This window comes from Vicugna pacos, chromosome 13 (assembly GCF_048564905.1).
Source record: "Vicugna pacos chromosome 13, VicPac4, whole genome shotgun sequence".
Lineage (NCBI taxonomy): Eukaryota > Metazoa > Chordata > Mammalia > Artiodactyla > Camelidae > Vicugna > Vicugna pacos.
This window is the reverse complement of record NC_132999.1, coordinates 63,453,920-63,477,096: the sequence shown is the minus strand read 5'-3', so window position 1 is coordinate 63,477,096 and position 23,177 is coordinate 63,453,920. Positions and strand designations below refer to the sequence as shown.

General features: G+C 47.3%; 2 protein-coding genes across 3 annotated transcripts in view; both read right to left on the bottom strand.

The window, feature by feature from the left end:
- Positions 1 to 3,294, bottom strand: part of PLEKHG5 (pleckstrin homology and RhoGEF domain containing G5) — a 45,643-nt gene extending 42,349 nt beyond the window's left edge. The window contains exon 1 of one of the 2 annotated variants that reach the window (XM_072975504.1): positions 3,138 to 3,294. In XM_072975504.1, the coding sequence (XP_072831605.1) occupies positions 3,138 to 3,204 (67 nt within the window). In that variant the 5' untranslated portion in view covers positions 3,205 to 3,294. The remainder of the gene's footprint in view (positions 1 to 3,137) is intronic. The other variant, XM_072975503.1, reaches the window with a different exon arrangement.
- Positions 3,295 to 4,537: 1,243 nt separating this feature from the next.
- On the bottom strand, positions 4,538 to 22,559 carry NOL9 (nucleolar protein 9). The gene is made up of 12 exons (XM_072975494.1): positions 22,159 to 22,559; positions 21,164 to 21,380; positions 20,657 to 20,784; positions 17,834 to 17,969; positions 17,616 to 17,712; positions 16,972 to 17,069; positions 12,782 to 12,943; positions 12,318 to 12,615; positions 11,829 to 11,940; positions 9,818 to 9,995; positions 8,377 to 8,510; positions 4,538 to 7,682 (listed from the first exon to the last, which is right to left on the bottom strand). Exons 1-12 carry the CDS (start codon positions 22,528 to 22,530, stop codon positions 7,533 to 7,535), a joined length of 2,082 nt encoding a protein of 693 aa, XP_072831595.1. The 5' UTR covers positions 22,531 to 22,559; the 3' UTR covers positions 4,538 to 7,532.
- Positions 22,560 to 23,177: the final 618 nt, after the last annotated feature.

Genomic DNA, 23,177 nt, shown 5'->3' with positions numbered 1-23,177 from the left:
AGAGGAGGAACATGATCTGACTTTAAAAACACACCATGGTTTTGGAAACAACAGCTTCAAAGAAACAATGTACTAAATGCTCTGAATGTTTAGGTCCTTCAGTGGGGACTCTGCTTCCTACAATAGTGAATTGGGTAAATCAGACCAACCTTCCCACTTGAGACAACCAAAAAAGCTGGATGAAAAAGTTATTTTTTAAATCTTTAAAACATCAAACCAGACAATACACAAGAGGAGGATCTAGGGAGGTAAAAGGGTGGTTTTGCTCTCAGGGTGTTTATGCATTCTGAAGAAAGAGGTGAGTGATAGCTTCACTTTTAATGGCTTTATGGAGCTAGGGGGGAAAGCTCAAAGTCCAGGGAACCTCAGACCTGAATTTGGATTAAGCTCATCCCAGACTGGTTGTGTCTCCCGGCATATGGCAGAAGCACAGGAAGATCCTCTATCATCTAAGGCCTCAAATTTTTCTTGCAAATAATTTTTAAAATACAATGTCCAACACACAGTCAAAGATAACTAGGCACACAAGTAACTAAGACCCCATGTCTGAAAACCAACCGAAACAGACCCACAAAAACTTAAGATGCTGGAATTATCAGACACCAACTCCGACAGCACCTCATCTGAGCACCACAAAACCCTGGGTGGTAGACACTGCTGTTGTCGCCACTTTAACGATAATGAAATTGAAGCTCAGAAGGCTAGTGACTTGCTTACAATCACCGAGCTGGTAAGTAGGAGAGCTGCAATTCAATACTAGTCAGTTGCTTCTGTAATCTGTGCCGCTAAAAACTTACTGCACGAGAGGGTTCTTAGAAGGACCTTGGAGTGCCCTCGGTGCCCCCCACCCTCGGAAGTTCTAGATGCACGATGTCAGAGCCTGCAGCTGCCCTCGCACCTCGGCCAAGAGCCACGGCATTCCAGGAATGGGAGTGGACGAAAAAGAGACATGCCCGGAGACCATGTAAGGGGACACCTGCCCAGCCACCCACCCTCTCCTGTCTGTAGCGGACTCATGGAAGATGATAACTAGACATAGAAAGTACCCGAAGGACCAACATACTCTGCTGATGGGGGAATAAGTGGCTTTCTGGATGACAATCTGGAAATAGCTATTAAAATGCAAAATGCCCAGTCCCTTCCACCCAGCAATTCCACTTCCAGAAATTTATTCTACAGATACTCTTTCACAAGGCTGCAGAAATACAGGTATAAGGATATTTACTATCACATTATTTACAAGGGCAAAAAACTGGAAACAACCCCCAAAGGTCCACTCATAAAGGGCTAGTTTAAAAATTATACCCATACATATCATGAAGCCACTAAAAAAAAATGAAGTAGACTATTATGCATTGGCACTTAATCTCCAAAATAAAGTGTTAATTGGGAAAAACAACTGCAAAAATGCATATTTTCTTTCATTTCAACATTTTTACATGTACACGTATATGTAGGTAAGTTCACATGTGTGTATATTCATAGAAAAAGTCTGAAATACAACTGGAAATATCTTCATCATTTATGTACTGTGAGAAATTTATAGTGCAGATGTATTACTTGTATAAGCAGAACAAAGTATACACACATGCATATATGTATGTGCATAAGTGTATATATTTTTATTTATTTATATGCTAATTTAAAGGGATTAAATGACCACCTTTCATGTGTATTATTGCAATAGCCTCCTGATTCTTTGGCTCTATTTATCTGCCATGCTCTCTTCCTCAAACGCTCCCAAATCCACTCTCCAAACTTCTATCAAAAAGGATTTTCTGGGGAGAGGGTGTATGTAGCTCAGTGGTAGAGTGCACGTTTAGCATGCACGAGGTCCTGGGTTCAATCCCCAGTACATTCATTAAAATAAGAAACAAATAAAGTAAATAAACCTAATTCTTTCCCCCAGAAGAACGAACTAAAAAAAATTTTTTTAAAAAAGGATTTTCTTAAAATGCAAGTTAGAAAATGTTACCTACCCTGCTAAAAATGCTTAAATGCTCATTGCCCAAGGATGAGATCTTTCTTCTGTAAGATGCTCTCCCATCCTCTCTGTGGTTTGACACTGTACCATCTCTGTACAGCTCCCCTTTCTCATGGCACCCGCCACACCCAGCCATCCCTCAGTCATCCCAGCCAACCCTGCAACCCTGCAGAGGCCCATCTGGGCGCTAGGAGGAACTTTCCGTGGCTCGCTGTCTGCTTCTTAAATCTGTCTTGGGCCAGCCACGGGGTGGGGGCTCGCAGGGCAGATGAAGGCTGGAATAAGGGCTCTGATCTGAACACTGAGAGGTCAGTGGCCAACACACCCCCAGGCCGTTCCTCTCTGGCCAGGAATAGGACGTTTCTCGGGTCAGGCCCCTGACTCTGGGGTGCTGGGAGGCTGTTTGAGTCTATGCACACCATTCCTCCGCCACCGCCAAAATGCATCATCGCCCGTATCAAAGTGAACTTAGCGGGGAGGGCATAGCTCGAGTGATAGTGTGCATGCTTAGCCAACACAAGGTCCTGGGTTCAATCCCCAGGATCCCCTCTAAAAGAATAAGTAAACCTAATTGTCTCCCCCCACCCAAAAAAGCGAACTTGAACATGTTGATGGTTTAGGAGGGATTTCATGGCCCTTCTGGAGTGAGCTACAAAGGCACAGTTGGGAACCTGCCCCAGATTGTCCTGGCAATGGGGACACAACTTCAATGCACAGAACTGATGGCCTGAAGGTCTGGGCGCACCTTGCCCACCCACCTTCCATCTCACAAGAGAGGAAGCGAGAGAGCCTTCCACCATCAGAGCCACCCCTGCGGCAGCTGCCCGGGAAGCAGCTCTTCACACGGGACCCTGCTCCTTCTCTCAGGGGTTGGGCGGCTGAAACTGAAAGCAACCCCTCCTCTGCTCTCTCGGAAGACAGGAGCTAATGGCCATCGGTTGTTGGGTGACCCTTGCGTTCTACAATCTCAACTCATTAAGTCACCCATGAAGGACAAAACGTGCCCCACCTGCAGGAAGGGTTCCTAAAGGGGCCAGGCTAACTCAGCAAGTGTCGGGTCAGAACGGCCCCTTCAAGACCCACATGGTCTCCTCTTCTCACTCTGTGTCGCTAATCCTCATTTCTGGAAGCAAGAGGAAGAAAACGTACTCACCGGCTCCCGGACGAAGGCCGAGCCAGCTGCGAGGTGGAGACCCGTACTTTGTCAGGACTGAGCTCATGCTTGACCTCTGGGGTGGTGGCGCTGTGCCTGGCCCTGGAGCCACGTGCTAGCCCCCGTCCCCGTCCCTCTCTGCCCAGCTGCAGTCCCAGCACTGGAGGGCTTCTCCCAGACCCAGCCTCTGTCGTAATTTCTCCAGCTGAATCGTCTGCACAGAAAACCACCAAGCTCTCAGCCCTGCCAATTCGCTTCTCCTCCGGCACAGGCCCCCCGAGCGCTGTGTATTTTAACGTATGGACTCCGTGGCCGTGGTTCGCACTGTTTCCTTGCCGGTGGTTTTCTCCCCTTGGATTTTCCATTCCCAAGTACCCATATGCTCCCTGGAACGCACTTCGCACACTGCTGGCTGCCTTGGCGGGTGCCTGCCCCTCTCCTTTCCCGGAAAGTAGTGCCACGAAGCCCCTCGTCTCTGCAACCCCAGCAGCCAGCATCAGCTCTGGCTGGACTCTGGTGAGGAGGAAGGCCTGCAAGTTGGGTGGCTTCTCCCTGCCCAGCAGACCTTCGCAGCCCAGAGACCTACCAGGTTCCAAAGTATTAGAAAAACCCAGGCCACAGTCTGTTGAACGCCACGGCGGCATCAGGGCCGGTCGCCATGGCAACCCTTGGCTTCCCAGCCCAACACATTGTCTGCCGGCTGGGCTGTTTGCTGATTCCCGAGACTGCTTACTCAGCTCCCGGGATCTCCAGATTGGACCTGCTGCCCCACGACTCCAAGTGCAGCTCCTTTCAGACTGCTCCCCGACCCCGTGGCCCACCCTCTGCCCCATTCTTTTCCTGGCAAAGCCTTGGAAATCTTTAACTTAGCAAAGCCTGTCTGGAGGCCCTCCATCACGTGTCTTCTTCCCCCTCCTGCACAGATGGCCCCCATATTTATTTTAGCCACTGTTCAGGCCTGGTTTGTCAGCCAAGTCTCATTCCCTCTGCCAGGCCCTCCCCGGGAGCGAGGGCTGCGGGACTGAGTGCCCGCTCGTGGAGAGGCAGTTACAGGCACAGGCCCCTGGCCTGCTGGCTTGCTTGCTTCCTATCTGAACTCTTCTGAGACCAAAATTCTTTTTCCTTCTAACACACTATTAAAGATAGCCCAGAAAGGATTTAACTTACATACTTGGGCTCAGACAGGAAAGTTAAAATAAATGCCCACTGGAGTTTATTCCACTCGATATTGACGCAGAAAAGAGGTGCAGGTGCTTGCTGGGGTTTCTGACTTCCCCACTACGACGCCCAGATTTCACTGCCCTCTTCCAATGTTTTTGCCGTAATTTCTTCCAAGCATTTAAATAATTTCCTGGAAGAAAACGTGCTATCCATATATGTAACAAAATTACACGATTAAATTCACATTCTCAAAAATATTTAATGATATAGAAGGTCACGTGTTAAGTGAAAAGAGCTGGACAGAAAACCACATGTACAGTGGGACAACTCTGTAAAATACACACGTGGGTTTTAGAAAAAAGCCAGACGAGAAAGCATCATACATTAACAGTGATTAAGTGGTCGTGGACTTGAGGACCATCTCCTACACGGGTAAAGTGGTCACATAATTTTAAAAGCAGTAAGTGGGGTTTATGGGAAACTCCCAGGAGTGAGTAATCAGCAGAAGCCATGGAACCTACCTCTCTGGGCCTTCTGAACAGGACCTGCAGCAGGAAGACTGGTGTTAGGGTAAACCTGCCCGGAGGCCACCGGGTAAGAGGGCTTCAGATGCAAACGTTTAGTTTCTGCATCCTCCCAACGTGACCGTGAGAAATGCAATCTTGGTCCCTGTCTTCTAGGAGTTTACAGTCTAACCAGAGACAGGCCTCGCACTAAGAGTTACTGCTACACCTGCTACAGACGTGCCTCACGTCCTCCTCACACAGGGACCTCATGGGAAGCGGTCATCCCATCTTAAGGAAAGAGGTTCAAGTTAAACACCCTCTTCAAAGCTGCACTGCTAGCCGAGGCCCAGTCCGGATTTGAACTCGGGAGCTCTAACATCAAAGCCTGCTGCCTTCGTCAGTACATATCCAGATCTAAGGAAAAAACAATCAGACAATTTAAAAACACTGTCCCACATCGCTTGGTCCCAGAGATCTGTTGGTCTGTGTGTACTTGTCTGTCACAGGGATCCTGGTGGGGCAGGGGCTCCCTCGGCCAGCTGGGGCCCTCATCACCCCCACCATCCTCTCTGGCTGGCCACTTCCACATTTTGATTTCTCAAAAATCATCATCTGAGGCCCCTGAAGGGCCAGCTCAACTACCCCCCTCCCCTTTCTCAAGTCTTCCGTTTTTATGCTGGGGTCTCAGAGGATACGCTGCTTCCTGCCCACAAGGCCTAATGCGGACAGATGGGGACAGTGGAATTACCTTTGTTCACAAAATAAAAGAAACCCTAGAAGTTGAGAATCTTTTCATTTTCTTATCCACCTGTCCTATAAATGGATCTGAAGAACTGATTTTAAAGAAACACTAAAAGCAGTGATTAAGGGTTTTCATGTTCTAAGTCATATATTCCTTTAATTTTCTTAAAATAAGCATCGAAAATCACGCATAGACATGATTAAGAGTTTTTGTTAAGAGTGTCTCTCGTGCTACCCATTCTGAACCATCACAGACCAGGGGAAATGGCAGAAGCCCAAACCACCGACAGTGATAATCAGATGGCAAACACCCAAGGTGGGTGCACTGCTGCCAGTCTGACCAGCACACCCTGGGGTCTGACCATAGCGTCTCTGAACCCTGTGAAAGGCCTGTCCCGGCTCCCCGGCCAACTCCAGCACCCTGTGGCCGTCTGACCAACGGCTGACAGCTCCCTCTGGTGGCAACGTATGTCTTCTGTGCCGATGAGGACTGACCACAGGGCAATTTTCAAGGCCAGGAGGAAATGGGTTAAAGGGGAGCCTGTATTTAATGAAAATGCAAAGGACCAGACACCACTTTCCATTCCTCCTACTGCTACAGACCTCTAATGAGCATTACTGTAAAGATACAAGAACCGGGGAAGGAGGCAAAAAGTTGACAGTGATCGTCTGCTGAAATTCTTCCAACGCCAAGACAGAAAAACACGTACAAGTTCAGTTTAGATGTAGGTAAGAGGCAACCGAGAAGTCTGACTTTAAATGGTCTCTAGGGTATCAAAACTAACCCTGGGGGGGGACAAGGGCTCCGTAAGTCTGTGGGTTTACGAGATGAGACGCTAATGATTGCTTAAGACAACGAGAACCAACAGTTCAAATGAATGTAAATGTTAAGACCCCCACATCCTAACGGTGGTCCTTCAACACGTGCTGCTGGGAAGCTGGAATTCACAATGCCAGTTTGAAATGCCGCCTCACTAAGTATCTCACCATCCTACATGCAGGAATGATGTGACCTGACCTGACTGCCCTGACTGGTCACCAAAACCACTCCCAACCTTGGTGGTTAAAGGATCCTGGCCACCAGGGAGAAGACAAGAAGAGACTTGCATTGTTTTCCCCCAAAGCCCTCCGGGAGAACAGCATCCTCGCAGGCCTGCGGTTCCCTTCGGGGAAAACCCCACACGGCACACACTTCAGGTGCAGTCGCCAAAGCCAAGAGCGTGAGCCGCTGGGCCAGTCTTGCTTCCAAACAGCCGCGTGTCCAGCTCTGCCCATGGTGTGTCTTCAATCTCAGATGAGAAGTCAATAGGGCAAATCTAGTTTTTAAAAGGCCCCAGGATAGGCTTCCTGGATTTGAGAGCAATTTTTTCCACATAAAACCATCAGATTAAAAAAAAGAAGGGCTCTTGAGTCAAACTTTTATCTATGAAACCTTGATTAAGTTGATCAGACCAAAGATAAGCTTAACACTCGACCCATGTGCCTGCTGGAAGGAGACCTCAGGCAGCATCGAACGAGCAGGGATGGAAAGGCCCTGCAGGTGGGCCCCTCCGTGGGGGCTTGGACCACAGTGTGCCTCCGAATCTTACCGTGCTCTCCATCCCGCTGGTCAGCCTGCCTTCCAAAGTCCTTGGTACATTTCTGTTGTCCCAGTTTCTCTATTTTTACCCAAATTCCAACAACCAGGTCCTTGTAAAACTATCAGAGGAATCTACCAGGTTCTTTCTGTTTTAACGCACATTTTCTGTTTTCCCTGCTGCTCTATCCCTTTAGAAGATAAAATAGAAGACCAGGGCGAACCTCTGGGTCATGTAGCTTGAAGAGGCCGAAACGTGTTCTAAACATATCCACGAGCTGCAGAACACACTGCTGGCTACGTGAGCGTGCTGTCCGGGGCCACAGAACCCATCCGTCCATGGGTGCCAGGCTGGAGACAGAGTCAAGCTTCCTGGTAGGAAAGTTCCTTCCCTTATTAAGGGCATCAGGATCAGTTTGTTTTTCGATAGAATTTAGGTTTGGGGTGTACTTTCTCTTCTTGTGTTTCCTCAATTTCTCTTGCTCCAATTTTCTCTGATGCTCCAGGAAGTTTAAAGTTATAATCTGTCGTGATGTAAGGTATCGTCCCTTCAAGCCCACGCTGAAATGGGAGCACAGAGAAAACACGCGCAAGCCCTTCAGATCCAGCCAAGAAGAGTTCGTAGTACTTGACTTCTTCCCCCGGAAGACAATGTTAAGAGTGAGCGTCTGAGTAAGGTCCTCTCACTCAAGACACTGGGCTACCCTCCCCCCAAAGGGCCCACTTAAAACTCAACCTCACACTGACCCAACACTGTAAAATGACTATAACTCAATAAAAAAATGTTAAAAAAAAAAAAAAGAACTCAACCTCACAAACACATCAGATAGCATCAGAATGGACAGGAGGAGGGTGCTCTCTCCAACCAACAGAACCAGTGGGGGGGGGCACTGGCTGCAGTTTGGGGCTATAGATGCCCTTGACTGATGTGACCCTCTGTGAACTTCCCACGGGTGCCCCTGAAGACTGTCTTCAGGAAGGGGCCATCCTGGAGCTGCCACCTCGGCTCTTCTCCCACAAACTCCTTCTGCGATACTGGCTCAACCAGGGGCTCCCGACCATGAGTGATGGTGATTCACAGCCCTGGACCTGTGGGGCACGCTGACACCCTACTTTGCCTCGTTAGCGCCTACAATAGGGCGTGTTTCCCAGACACTGACCTGCTCCTGTGACCCTCACCCCCACTCCAGGTCCACACCCTCTACCGTGGACACGGCCAGCTAATACCAGGGCTGGCCCTGGGGGTCGTACTCACCTGGCTCTTGAAGACACACTGTGGGACAGAGATGGCTCCGACCAGAAGACAATTCACGTTCCGGAGCTCCTCCGGGGGCACAGGAGTGAGAATGTGGTAAAGCCTCCTCTCCATGTCAATCCCTCTACAAATTCCTTGACACACAAAACACACAAAAATCATCCTTTCTGGAAGATATCAAACCTCCCCACCACTCAGAATTGTAGAATGGCTTTTAAAGTAAGAGTTTCAACTTCAACTGTGTCTTGCTTTGAAAATACAAAGTGCCAAGAGACAGTGTATTTGAGTATCTGAAGACCTGGCCCCTGCCCCTTGTCCAGCTGTGAGGAAACAAAGCCCTAGACTGTCTCAGCCAGGGCGCCCTTGGGCCAGGGAGGAGCCCGTCCACCAGTGAGGAGCGCAAAGACGACTTGATCCTTCCCCATCGCAGTCCCTTCTTCATGGTCTGTACTAAATGAAACGACTTCTGTGGAAATGCTTTCGAGAAGTTCAGTGTTGTATAAATCAGAAACACGAGTTTAATTATTTAAGGGTTTTGCTGATCTTGGGTTATGTAGGTCAGGCTCTCTTCCAGAAACAGACGCTGATGTCTGCTGATCTCAGTGAGCCAGGGGGATGCTCACGTGAGGTGGTCTGGAGAGGAGGCGGGGGCCAAACCTGCCGGGCACTGTGAGGCCCAGTCCGGACGCTGGATCTGTGTGGAGGGAGGCCTAGGGTGTGAAGCGATCACAAGTGTGCTCGGATCACTCCTGATGGGGGGTGGAGGGGGTGGGGGGTCCCAGGGCAGAAATGAGACAGGCGTGGTGAAAAGAGATGAGAGGAGGAGTCTGACATTCCGAAAACAGAAGCTACCAGGTCGGCCAGTGGCTGGATGTGGTGAATGAAAGCAAGGGGGTGCCAGGGAGGATGCTGGCGTAATAGCAGAGTAAATCTCAAAGGACCATTTGAGGCCGGGAAGAGAGGATGGTGCTGGGTAGGAGGGGCAGGTTTGGGGAGAAAATCAGGAAGTGGGTAGAGGGACTGTTCAGACCTCAGTTTTGGACCCAAGTCTTAGATGCCAGTGAAATATTCCAGCGGAGAAGCACACTGGTAACATAGGCTTGGAGCTCTGATGCACATGATGCTGCAGAGATCCTACGGAAGTCAGCCTAAAGCTGGGTCTAGAGCCCAGCAGGTGGTGAGGTGGCCTAGAAAGCATGCCAACTGAGGGGGCGGCCGTGAGCAGGTCCTTGGGAATCCTGCATTAAGAGGAGCTGACGGGAGAAGCAGAGAAAGACCTCCTTCCTGCCCTCCAGCCCCCAAGGCCCACTGTGTAGAAGACAGAGAAGCCTTCTGACCACTCCAGCCAAGCGACAGCTACAAGGTCAGGCCTAGCCATCTACAGCTGAAAAAGTGGTTCAATTTCAGGAGGTTTACGGGCGTGTTTTACTCTCAGACTCACCAAACCCCAAACAATCACAGATTGGAGTCTGGGCGAGAAGGATGGGCCCATTTGCATATCCTCTGATGTCATCCACGATCTTGCAAAGGCCAACCCAGCTGGCATTCAGGGCGTACAATATATGGGTGGGAGCCACATCTGCATGGATAATCCGGAGCGCAACGGCGTTGAAAGGGACCTGGAAAATAAATTTGCATCTCTCTCTGTTAATTCTTCTTGAAAGACTATGTGTAATTTTCACAAGTTGACAAGCCAGCTATCTAATGTTCTGTCTGTCAAACTGCCTACCAAAAAGTATCTAAACAGAACGGAGACACTAACCGGTATTTGTTTAGTGTTTCATTGCTTTAATGCAGAGAACCCAGGAAATTTACACAAACTTCCCATACACCAGTGACACTTGCTAGAAATCTAAACTGAATGCCTGGAACTTTGTCTAAAGAGACACTAAGATGCAAGTTTAGGGACATCCTAAATGGGCTGGAGGTGAGGGAAACTGAGAACCCCAGTCACTGGAGGCCTTCTAACGTAAGAAAGTAAAAATTTATTCACTCCCTAATTTAACTACTGCATTAAGAAAAATGGATTGCATTCCTGGAGCACAAGGTAAATAACTAGCTTTAATGTGTAACTTTCTTTTTTTGGAATTGGGTAATTCTAAACTTTTAAAGCAGAAAAGAGTTTTTTACACATATTTAGATTTCAAAATCAAATTTGAATTTGTAACAAAAGGCAGTTTAAATCACTGGCAGGTAAGTTTCAAGTTCAGTTACACAGCATCGCCAAGTGAGTAAACTGGGGTAAATCAACCAAAACTCCATTCAACAAACTGCCTTAGATTCTTCAGTTGGCAACAACTCGGAAGCCTGGACCCAGTCTGACCAGCAGGCTTGGGACACATCCTCACCATCCAGGCCACTGCTCCTGACTATGCCCAGTTTTCCAAGCTGTAAGCAGGGCCTGTAATAGCAGCCCCCTCGCAGGCACCTTTAAGTCCCTGAGCCACCCCAGGTAACATGTGAGCAGAGCACCTGGCACCCAGCGAGTGCTCAGCTCTGGACAGGACATACAGTGGAGCTGAAGACTCTGGGCTCTTGAGTCAGGCTGCCTGGGCTCCAGGCCCAGCGTAAACTCCTACTATGCCCTTTTGGGCAAGCACTCAGTGCCTCTGGCCTCAGCTCTACCATCTGTAAAATGGGGACAATAACAGGACCACTGTGAGTAAAGGAGTTAACACAGGCTTTGAAGAGAGCACAGCACAGAGTAAGCATTTAAGAAATGCTACCTGTTGCTACTTTATTCTTTCAGCATCTCAAATCCTAATATTATAGTGCTTTCCTTACAAAATAATTCTTGGTGAGGAGGGTATAGCTCAAGTGACAGAGCAAATGCTTAGCATGCATGAGGTCCTGGGTTCAATTCCCAGCATCTCCTCCAAAAATAAATAAATAAACCTAATTACCTGCCCCCTCAAACACACACACACAAAATTCTTAAGAACTTGGAATCCAAGACTTCAGTGCTAGAAGCTGCCTTGGACAGCAGCGCGAAAGGCCGTACGGGTGCTCCTCGGGCGCCGGGCGCCACTGCGGACGTTCGCTGAGTCTGCACAGCCAGTCCCCGGGGCCTGGGCCTCCTGCTCCGCGGAGGAGGGGCTGATGCGCACACAGCTAGTAAGCCCCGTGCTGGAGCCGGGCTGCCTGGGCTTAAGCCTGGGGCCACCTCTGCTATTAGGTAGAATGTTCTTAGCCAGGATGGAACCAGAGCCATGCCCCGCACAGCAGTAAAGAGCACGAGCCTGGAGCTGGACTGCCTGGGTCCGAGGCCAGCTCTGCCACTCAGCGCAGGATTACTCAGCCTCCTGTTTGTAAAACGAGGACAGTTACCAGACCTACACCATCGGGTTGCTCTGAGGATGAAATGGTTAGAAGTGCACTCGGCACACAGGAAGCCACAGAAGTGCTTGTTAAGTAAACAAAATAAAGACAACACATCCCAAAGTTCAGGTTACCTGATAGGGTGTCAGACCATGTAAGGGACAAAGTGGTTTTGGCACCGGAGGCTGCAGCTGGCCAAGGTAGCTGAGCACCGCCAAATCACGAAGGACTCTGTTATGTGATTCTCTGAAAAGTAAATCAGAACAAGGGAGATAGAGGTTTAACGTCAGCGGTCCACCTCCTGCTCAGGGACAGTGTATCTGTCAGCACATTATGGTCACACAACCTGCATTCCAGCCGCAGCAGCTGCAGCCCAGCCTTCCCATAAACCCACTGGCAATCCTTTAAGTCAAAGCTCCTGGCAACCAGACCTACAGGCCAATTCTGGATACTTCCACTGGGAAAGTAACCATTCAGAAAATAATTGACTTTCCTTCATAAACAGACAGCTGTGACAGAGATCTGAAAAACTTTAGAGGACTTATTCCTTTGGAGGAATTGAGGACAAAAGACCTTATTAAACTGAAGGAGACTTAATTCTCCAGCTGTGCCAGTTTACTGACCTATTTCTTGGAGTTTTTCTAGACACAAACTCTGACTTCACGGACATCAGTTTGTATCCAGTAAACACGACTGGACTGTCCTTTTCTTCATCAGCAAATTCAAAATTGTCAGCAAATTCTGGCAGGTAGAAACCTCTGTTTCTGACTTTGGACTTGCTTCTCGTGTACAGGCCGTCCATGTCGTCCACGTAGTCGGGGGTGAGGTCCGGCATGTACTTACTGCGGCCAGAGCTGAACTGAATGACATGGCTGGGCGAAAGCAGCCGGATCAGGTCAATGAGGAGCAGGAGCCCTTGGTCTGTGAGGAGGGAGGTGATGGGGGCAGTGAGCACACCAAGCAATGGCATGCTCCCACCAGGAGCTGGGACAAGCAAGAGACCAACAAGGAGACTGTCCTAAAAACTGGCTCCAACACTAATGCCCGAAAGTCCGGCCCTCCTACCAAGGTGCCTCCACAGACTCACCTGCCACCCAGCCCATCGTGTTGACAATCAGAGGGGACTCTCTCCTGTAGGAGCTGAACACGTACTTGATAATCTCAATATAATTCTCAAAGTTGTTTTTACAGGAAGGCTTTCCATAATATACCATTTTCTGTGGGGTCCTCTGGTGAGTGAAAGGCGGTCCTAAGAAGATAAAGGTGAGAGTAATCAATCCATGAGGACTTCAGAGGAGGCAAGGGCTTTGCTTCAGCCGTCTTCCCTGGCAAAGCTCCTTAGGAAATCAGAGACCATCCTACATTAGGAATAGCTGTGCTCTCATTTTCAGAAATCTAGGCACGTTAACATGCACAGTTAACCCCAATCACGTCCTAATATGGCCATTCATTCAACATTTACTGGACATATGCTACAGATACTTAGGACATGCCTGTGAACAGAACAAACATCCCTGCCCTTGTAGGGCTTGCACACTAATTGAAGGGCACTTCAAAATAATAGGAATCCTTGTGGTTGCCAGGGGGGTGGAGGGTGGGAAGGGATAGACTAGGATTTCAAAATTGTAGAATAGATAAACAAGATTATACCGTATAGTACAGGGAAATATACACAAAATGTTATGGTAGCTCACAGAGAAAAAGATGTGACAATGAGTGTGTATATGTCCATGTATGACTGAAAAATTGTGCTGAACACTGGAATTTGACACAACATTGTAAAATGATTATAAATCAATAAAAAAATGTTAAAAAAAAAACAGGAATCACTTGCTGAAACACAGTACTTACTGTGTCCGAGGTGTGCTACTCTGAGTCTCCAGTTTTCATAAAAACCTGTGGGGTACGTGTGTTACATTCCCCATTTCGACAGATGAAGAAATTGAGAAAGATATCAACCTGACCACGGCCGCACAGCTAGAAGGTATCGGCTGGGCTGGAACTCAGGTGGTCTCGATCCAGAGCTGACACTCCCTGAGCCATTTCCTATGCCCTGTGGTCGGGGGCAGGGCCAGCATACATGGTAGGCAGGTGACCAGGACAATGCTGCCAACACAGCTGGCAGGGCCAGGACCTTAGCCAATGTGGCTGGTGCAAGGCTAGCTGGGATAGAGCTGGCGAGATTCCCCTCAAGGTTGGGGCCAGGGGACTCGGGGCTGCCCACAACTGATGGAGTGGCCCGTGTAGTCAAAGGATTGAATTATATTGGGAATAACTATAGCCAAGGTTCTTACCATCAGAGAAGGAACTCATAAATATGGCAGGGGAAGGCTAACTAGATTAAAGCCTTGGTGCTAGAGTAGAATCAGAATGATTGGTGCAAACTCATGGCTCTCAATAAATACAAAGATACAGAAAGAGACAAAAATATGTATGTGTGTACATATAACATATATATGCAAAAACACACACATTATACATGTACATACATGTCATGTGTGGGTTTAAACATACATATATTGGCTAACTCTGTCCATGGGGGGGGTCTGTCCCCTGAGGGGATGTAGAAGCAATGACAGTCAGAAGAAAATAAAACCAGCACACCTAGTGAGAGTGGAAAACCCTGGCAAACACCATCTTAACCAATCGATCAAAGCTAATGTCTCTGGTGACCGGACAAACTGAGTGTTGACATGACACTCGGAGAAGCATCACTTCTAAACCTAATCATGGGGGAACATACAAATGTACTCTCAGATTGTGAAGGTCACAAAAGATAAGAAGAGCCAGAGGAACTGCTCCAGAGTGAAGGAAACTAAAGACTTAAAGAGTACACACTGGGCCTACCCAGATGACTGGAACAACAGACAAAACCGAGTGCCCGCACTGCAGCAGTGTTACTACCCTGATTCCAGTGGTGGTGTTATATGATTATGCAGCCAAGTGTCCTTGTTTTTAGAAATGCCCAGTGAAATATTAAGGGGGAAAAAGGGGGGGAAAAGCGTAGAGAAAATGTAAAAAGAGGAACAATGAAGCCAGCTAAAGAGCTAAGTCTAAACAATTATTTTTGATAAAACTGTTTAAAAAATGTTTTCAAAAACTCTTACTAACAAGAAATCTGTGAAATCCCTCACATATCCAGCAACCTAATACGATACCATCTGCTTCCTTTAAAAATCAACAGAAGTCACACAATTATCTCAACAGAAACAAAAAACGTGTTTGATGAAATCCAACATCCTTTCATGATAAAAAACATTTCATAAAATAGGAATAGAAGACAACTTCTTCAACCTGACAAAGGGGAACTGAAAAACCTACAGCTGACACTTTACTTAATGGAAAAGGACTAAATGCATCCCTCTAAGATCGGGAACGAGAAAAGGATGTTTCCTTCTACGCGATATTGCGTTAAACAAGGATCCACTGTACAGCACAGGGAACTATAATCAATACCTTGTAATGGTCTGTAATAAAAAAATATGAAAAGGTATATATACACATACCCATATGTATACATGAATTGCTATGCTGTACACCAGAAATTAACACAACATTGTTCATCAACTATACTTCAATAAAAAAGTAAATTAAAAAATTAAAACAAAACAAAACATTGCATTAGAGGATCTAGCCAGAGCTATTGGACAAGAAACAAAAGGCATCAACACTGGAAAGGAAGAGGTAAAACCAACCCTATTCAGAGCTGACATGGTCTCATACACAGAAAATCCCAAAGAATTCACAAGACTACTGGAGATAACAAAGGAATTAGGGAAGCTGCAGGGCACAAGATCAAAACACAAGTCAGTCATATTTCGATACACCAGCAATGAACAATCTGCAAAGGAAACTGGAATGACAATTCTGTTTACAGTAACAACTGAAAGGATTAAATCCGTAGGAATAAATCTAACCAAGGAGGTAAAATATTGCTTAAAGAAATTAAAACCTGAAAAATTAGAATGACATCCTGTGTTCATGGACACGAAGATTCTACATTAGGATGCCAACACCACCCGATCCACATTCAATACAATCCCTATCAAAACTCTAACAGCCTTTTCCCCAGAAATGGAATAACTTATTCTCAAATTCATATGGAATTGTAAAGGGTCCCAAAAGGCCAAAACAATCTTAAAAAAGAATAAAGCTGGAAGACTCACACTTCCCAACTCTGAACTCATTACAAAGGTACAGTTATTAAAAGTGTGGTACGGGCCCAAGACATATAGACAAAGATCCCAGAAAAAAAAAACCCAACAATCTTGCCTATATGGTCAAACGATTTTCAGCAAGACTGCCAAGACCATTCAATGGGGACAGGACAACAGATGGATACTGGAGAGCTGGACATCCACATGCTGGACCCTTTCCTTGTATTATACACACAAATTAACTCAAAATGGATCAAAGACCAAAATGTTAGGCCTAAAACTTACGAAATTGCTAGAAGAAAACAGTACAGAAAATCTTTATGACACCGGATTTGGTAACTTCATGGATATAACATAAGAAGGAATTAAACTTTGATGTATAATATACTACAATATGAACAGACTTTAAAAACCTTTATGTGTAGCGAAAAAAGCCTGATACAGACAAACAAATATTATATGATTTCATTTATACGAGGTACCTAGAGCAGGCGAATTCATAGGGACAGAAAGCAGGTTAGAGGCTCCGTGGGGCTAGAGGGAGGGCAGGAGGGGGCATTACTGTTTGATGAGTATAGCATTTCAGTTTGGGATAATGAAAAGGGTCTGGAGAGAGACAGTGGTTATACACCACTGCGACCGTATTCAATGCCACTGAATTGTACACATATGAATGGTTAAAATGATAAATAGCATGTTATGTATATTTTCTTATTAAAAAAAAGCAGTGTGGGATTCTGATTTGGATTCTGAACCATAAAAAGGATATTAGTAGGACATCTGGTGAATTCCGAATAAAATATAGATTAGTTAACAGTATTATATCAAGTCAATTTCTTGGTTTAGGTCATTGTGTAGGGTTACATAAGAGGCTAATCTTAGAGGAAAGTGTGTTTTCAATTTATGAAACACGATGGATGGTAGTTCCATTTTAGTAAGGTATCACTGAGGTTTCTGGGTGTCTTTTGAGGCTAGAGGAACAGTCACGGGAAGATCGGTGAGGTAGTAAAGAATGTTCATTGTTTGCATTTTATATTTTTGTATTCCTTGAGTTTTTTGGAAGTATCATTACTTTTGCATTTTAGAAACCCAAGACATATAAGAAATATGTGATACATACCTAGGACTGGTTCTGTAATATTAAGTAAAGAAATGCAACCTGGAGGGGTAAATTCTGTCTGTCCCAGATCACACTCCAAATAGTCCACGCAGGATATACTGAAAATTTAAAAGAAAGAAAGAAACTCTTAACTAGCTTTTACTACATCCAAAGGATAAATCAGATTTCAGATCGTAAAGATTTTACATGATACACAGGAATAATCCATTGTATGCAGCCTTTTAGGTAGAATGCCCCAAACCAACATAAAAAAGAAGAACAGTAAAGAGAAAATGTGACCGGCATGGCCACAGTATCCACTCATTACATGGATAGAACTTTGTCTTTCCTAAAATTTTACCTGTTAAGTACAACAGAATTTATCCCTACTCTGAATCTCTGGATTTGGACAAACAGATTCTGAGACCAAAGAACGACTCTGCGGAGCTCACAGACAGGCATGGTGGGTACACCTGAAAGCATCACCCCTTCACCTCAAAACACAGTATAACCGAGACTGCCACCCGCCAGCTGAGTGGCTTTGGGCATAACTGTCCATAATCTCCACTCAGAAGTCAACATGTGTTCCTACCTAGCTTCTCAAATAAAAATCCTACCTTCTGCCAAAACTCGTAACATGTCAAAACAAGAATAAAAACATTTACCTGTTTAACAACTGGTTAATCAGGTATCTAATAAATGTTGACTTTCCAACGTCTTGAGAGCCACAGACCAGAATGACAGGGCAGCCGTCTGCTTCTTCTGGAGGTGAAACAAACAGCGACCCCAAAATCAGCCATCTCCTTTAGACTCTAACTATTAACAGCAATCCTCTGGGGCTTTGCTGGGTAAGCACTGGGCTTCATCAGCGTGTACTACTCACCGCAAGAGACGCTGACTAACTCCTCCATGACCGAAAAGGCGCTCTCTGTTACACGAAGGCCGCTTTTCTTTTTATCTCTTCTAATGCCCACAGACCTCAAGGCAAAATATTCCGAGTTAATCTGGAAAGTCGGAATCTGCAAATAACAAGGTAAGCTTTGAGAACAAGTGAGCACAGATGCACCTTTCTTTCTTCCATTCTAAACAGTAAGCCCCATACAGCTGTGAGCCACAAAAGATCAATGTGATCTCCTTTCGTCTCACCCTCCACATCCAACCCTTCAATAAGTCCTGTCAACTATCTTCCTAAAGTCATCCATGTCTCTATTTTCATAGCTCACACTTCCTTCCAAGCTGCCATCACCTGTGCAGGAGACTCCGGAGAAAAAGAAAATGGACGGAAATTTAAAAGTGATTGTCACAAGAAAAATTCACCGAAGACCACAGCTGTAGAACAGGTTGATGATTTGGAATAAGTCAAGACAATCCCCAAGAGCATCAAGAAAAACACAATGAGTTGAATGGACGTGGAAGACAGAGTGGTGACGTCCAATGGCGTTCTAGCAGAAGTACCAGGAAGCCCCAGGAATGGAAGAGCGGGGCCCGGGCAGAAGCAAGTGCGGGCTTCAGATGGCATGACGGAGGATCAAGGAAGAGACCCAACCATGACCACATCTTCCTGCAGTTCCTCTACCATGACGATAAAGATGTCACACAAGGAGCAAGAATCAGCCTGGCGTGAGGATTCCTAGCCCAACCCTGGGCTCTGTTAAACAATGGAGCAAGTTCTTTGAGGTTTTGAGGAAAACCTCTTTTGAACCTATTAATTCCACACTCTGCTCAGCTATCAATCACTGAGGGCAAAATAAATCATCTTTAAAATGAGACAATCTTAAGTTTACTGTCTGTCTTATATGAAAATACAACTCAAGAACGTATCAACACCTAAGTGGGGAGAGGGAAGCTACCCAAGAAAGACCATAAAAAAAATGAACAGTGATGGTTGAGTAAGTTGCAGGAAAAGAAAAGCTGAAAATAAATGAAAAAAGAATGTTTTTGATTGTGGCATCTGGAACATTCTCTAGGTAACGCAGAGTTTCCATTCCCTTCTCTACAGCCTTGATCAAGCCACTGGACTCTGCACGAGATTAAATATATGTGACCACAGCAGTCCCCTCACTGTCCCACCCTTGTTTCATATCTTCTCCGTTCATTTCAAACCTCCAACACCCACCCACTACCTAGGCCTCCACTCAGTGATAACCCTGACTCACTTCACAGAGTAAGAGGAAACAGAAGAGAACTTGTAACGCACGCCGGCCCTGTGCGGGGCATTTCCTCCGGCCACTCTGAACTGCCTCTGCTCCTCAGGCAGACACGGGGACCCCGCCCTTGAGGCCCAGTCACTGACACTGCTCCAGCCACCCCCTCTCCACTGCAACACCAGCAGTCTCTCCTGTGGCTGTATTCAATTATGCGTTTTTTTCATCCACCTTAACAAAAACAAAACTCTCCTGATCACACTTACTCCTCCAACGACTGTTTCATTTCTTTCTTCCCTTTACAGCCGAACTCTATAACAGCTCAAATTCCTTACGACTAAACCCTTGCGTTCCTGTATTCCCCAGCTGTTCATCCCACTCCAACCAGGCTTTCCCACTCAGCAATCCAATGAAACCACCCTTGTCCAGATCATGAGTCCACACCTGGAGTTCCTTTCTCAGGCCTCAGGTCACCCTCAGCAGCATCTGACACTTCCACTTCCTTGCAAGGCTTCCTGATCACACTGGTCTGGTTTCCTCCAACATCAGTACGCCCCCTCCTTCTCAGTCTCTTTGCTGCTCCTTCATCTAGATCTCTTCTTGGGAGTGCCTCGGGGCTCAGACCTCGAACCTCCTCATTTCTACCTGCAGCAACTCCCTTCATGCTATTACCCCATTTCATGGGCTTTGGAACACTCTTCTGTTGAAAGCTCCCAAATTTACACTCCCAACTCCTCGGAACTCCCGACTCACAAATTCAGCTGCCCACTTGACATCTCCAACGGAATGTCCAACAGGCACCTTAAAGTGAACGGACCCAAATCTCCTCCCGCAGCAGCCCTATCTCAGTTCATGGCAACTCCATGCACCCAGGTGATTAGGCCAAAGAGCCTGGTGTCATTCCTCCACCCTTCCTCACACCTCACATCCAGTCTGATGTTCCCGTAGTTTACACTCAATTTACTGGCTCATGGGAGACAATCATAGTAACAGAGTTGACTTCAGGAAATTAACAACATGGGCAGCAAAAACTCAGAGATGAGGAAAGAGAGAGATGGGAGAAGGTGTTAAGTACACTGAAATTCAGAGTTTAGAAAAAATTTACTCTGTCTCAAGTTAGTATATCAAGACATAAAGATAACCATTAAAAAAAAAATGCCAAAATGGGGAGGGTATAGCTCAGTGGTAGTGTGTGTGCTTAGCATGCACAAGGTCCTGGGTTCAATCCCCAGTACCTTCATTAAAAAAATTAATAAATAACCTAATTACCTACCCCCCAAAACAAAACAAAAAAGCCAAAAGGCATTTAACCACTACAATAGAAAAGGATGCCTTTCTCTGGGGGATGAAACTAAGGAGGGGGGATGGGTAGAAGACACAATAGTCACAATATATCCTTCCATACTATTTTTTTTTAACTATACACATGTATTACGTTCTGCAGACTTACAGCACAACATGACAGACAGACTGATCTTCCAAGGGAGCATCCTACATAGTCATATGATATGACTGCTTTGGTGAAATTAATTAGCAAAATGCTGAACGAAAACTGGTTCTACCTCTTGTACGAAAATGTAAGATAAACCTGGATGGCTGGTTATGAAGTTCACAGTGGAGGTTCTCAGACGTTCCAGCATGATAATGGAACACAGAGGAGAAAAATTCTTCATCAAACAACGTCTGTCATCTGTAAAGACAAATATAAACTACCTTAGACATACAACTCCTTTAAACTCTATGCCCGTTAGCACTACCTTCTCCTCTGCTAAACAGCAAATTTTTTGAGAGTAGGAATTATGTTTCAAATCCTTTTTCAGGGGTTGTACTGCATAACAGGAACACACCTAGGTGCAGAAGTCAATCAAGGTTTGCTACATAAAAGTTGTGTGGCCTTAGGCAACTTTTCTAATCTGTAAAATGGTGAGAACAATAGTTTCGCTCTGAGGACCCTGGTGAGGATTTAAATCGATGCAGTAGAGTGCAAGGTCTAGGCCACAGTCAGCACCTACAAATGACCAGCCTCGTTAGAACACATCCTCATTGGGTCCCCCAGTTCTTCTCATTACCTCGGCTAAGATGAGATCTGAGAAGAGCCCGGGCTTCCCTTTTCATCTCTTTGCTCTTCTCAGGCACTGAATAATGGACTGCATTGATAGTCAGGCGAGAGTGGGTGTAGGTCGAGAAGACATCCTGGGCAGGCTGGCCTTGGCTGATGGCAAAACCCAGCACCTGCACCTGGCCATAGAGGCAGGTCACACGACAGATTCCGCTAAAAGTAAAGCCCTAGAGGGAGAGAAAAGAGAAAGGAAGAAAGGTTACAGGTTCTTTTACTAATGACTGAAAACGTCTAAGACCTTAACTGGCTATTCACATATCAAAAGAAGGCTAATTTCTACATAACACAATACTTTGCGGGTGACTCATTAATAGATTAAACTATAAATATTTTTAACCTAAGATCATATCCCATGGCAGCCGCAGGGACAGTCTGGTGAACACTGACCCGAGGGGGTCCCCTGGACTCAGCTCTGTTGTCGTCAAGGCTCCCTGTCCTTACAAAGGTCCAGTGCCTGCGAGTCTCCTGTTCCTGGGTTTTCACTTCCCTCCTGTATTGAGGGAGACCTTCCAGACCAATGTCCAAGTGAAGAGCAGGGGCTGTCAGGGTCTGACTGCTGGCTCTTCCTCCACTCTTTATCTTTTGGCAAGTTACCAAAGCAATACTGTTATCTGCTCTTTCTGTAAATACAGTGGTAATGACTCCACAGAGAGTACGTAGTACTAAATGGGATCATACGCTTAGAACACTTAGAGCCTGGCATTTCTAAGCACCCGGTAAATGCGACCTATTTATTGTTAGTATTGCTATTAAAGTCCCTTCCGCTCCGAAGACCTAGAATCCCCTCGGGAGGGTCCTCGTTACCCTGCTCAGCACCACGAGGAACGAGCCCGGCTTGCGGTTCGAGAACCAGCGGGGGCACGCAGTCCTCTCCCGGCCGGCAGCTCTGGGGCTGTCACTCCACCCCTCCTTCTCTGCCCGCCCGGATTCCCCGGCGCGACCCACCTGGCCGAGCGGCAGCAGCAACAAGGCGCGGCCCGGGCCGGCCGGCCGCACCGGCGGGATGGGGAGGATCGCAGCACAACTCGAGGCCGGGGCCGCCTCCGGGGCCGGGCTGAGGGCCGGGCTGCGGGCCCCGGTCTTGGGCCTCCGGGCCGCCGGCGCGCGCGACACCAGACAGCCGCCCTCCCGCCAGTCCGCGCCGGCCGCCTGGGCCTGCAGCAGCCGCCGCCGAAGGCGCCTTCGGCCGCACCAGCGCAGGGTCCAGAGCCGGCGGCGGGGCCGGTGGCTAAGGATGAGCTGGGGCCGGGCCTTGCGGGCCCGCAGCCACGTGGAGCGGGAAGGACCCCGCTTGAGCAGCAGCACCGAGTCCGCCATGCTGGCTGCCGGCCCCTGACGCGCGAGAATCCCGCGAGATCCCGTCGCTCCGCCCCGCGGCGCGACCAGCGGCCCAGGAGCCGCGGGCGCCCTCTGCCGGCGGCCTCGGCAGCGCACTCGGGCCTCTGCCTGCCTGTCCGAGGCGCAGGCCGTCAGCAGGGGGAGATTAGGGGGCTCGATTTACATTATGCAAAAGCTCCACCCCGGCCGCCTCGAGATGGGAAGTCAGATACCGCGAATCCGGGGCCATCTCTCCGGAAATCCACCTAGGATTTATTTTTTCCTGCAGAAAAAGCTCCAGGACTGACGTTTTAAACAAAATCGGCCTATTTGCATACCCTCCGTTTGCATGCATTTGTCTCTGAGCTGAAGGGAGCGACCCTGTGTCACAAGGCCAAGCCAGGGTGATTCACTCAGGATGATTTCTATTTGAGGACTTGGGGTTGGGGTGGCGGGCTGTGTACGAGTTTAACTCAAAGTCTGTCTCATTCGGTAAACTGAGGCCCAGGTCAAAAGTTCTAAAACCCGCAGCTCCTTGATAGCAGCCTTCCACATTCTGTTCCTCAGAGACCCCAGAGAAGCTGAGTCCCCGCCTCCCTCCGCCTCCCCAAAATACCATGGCTCCCTTTCTGAGCCAGGTGAAGCCA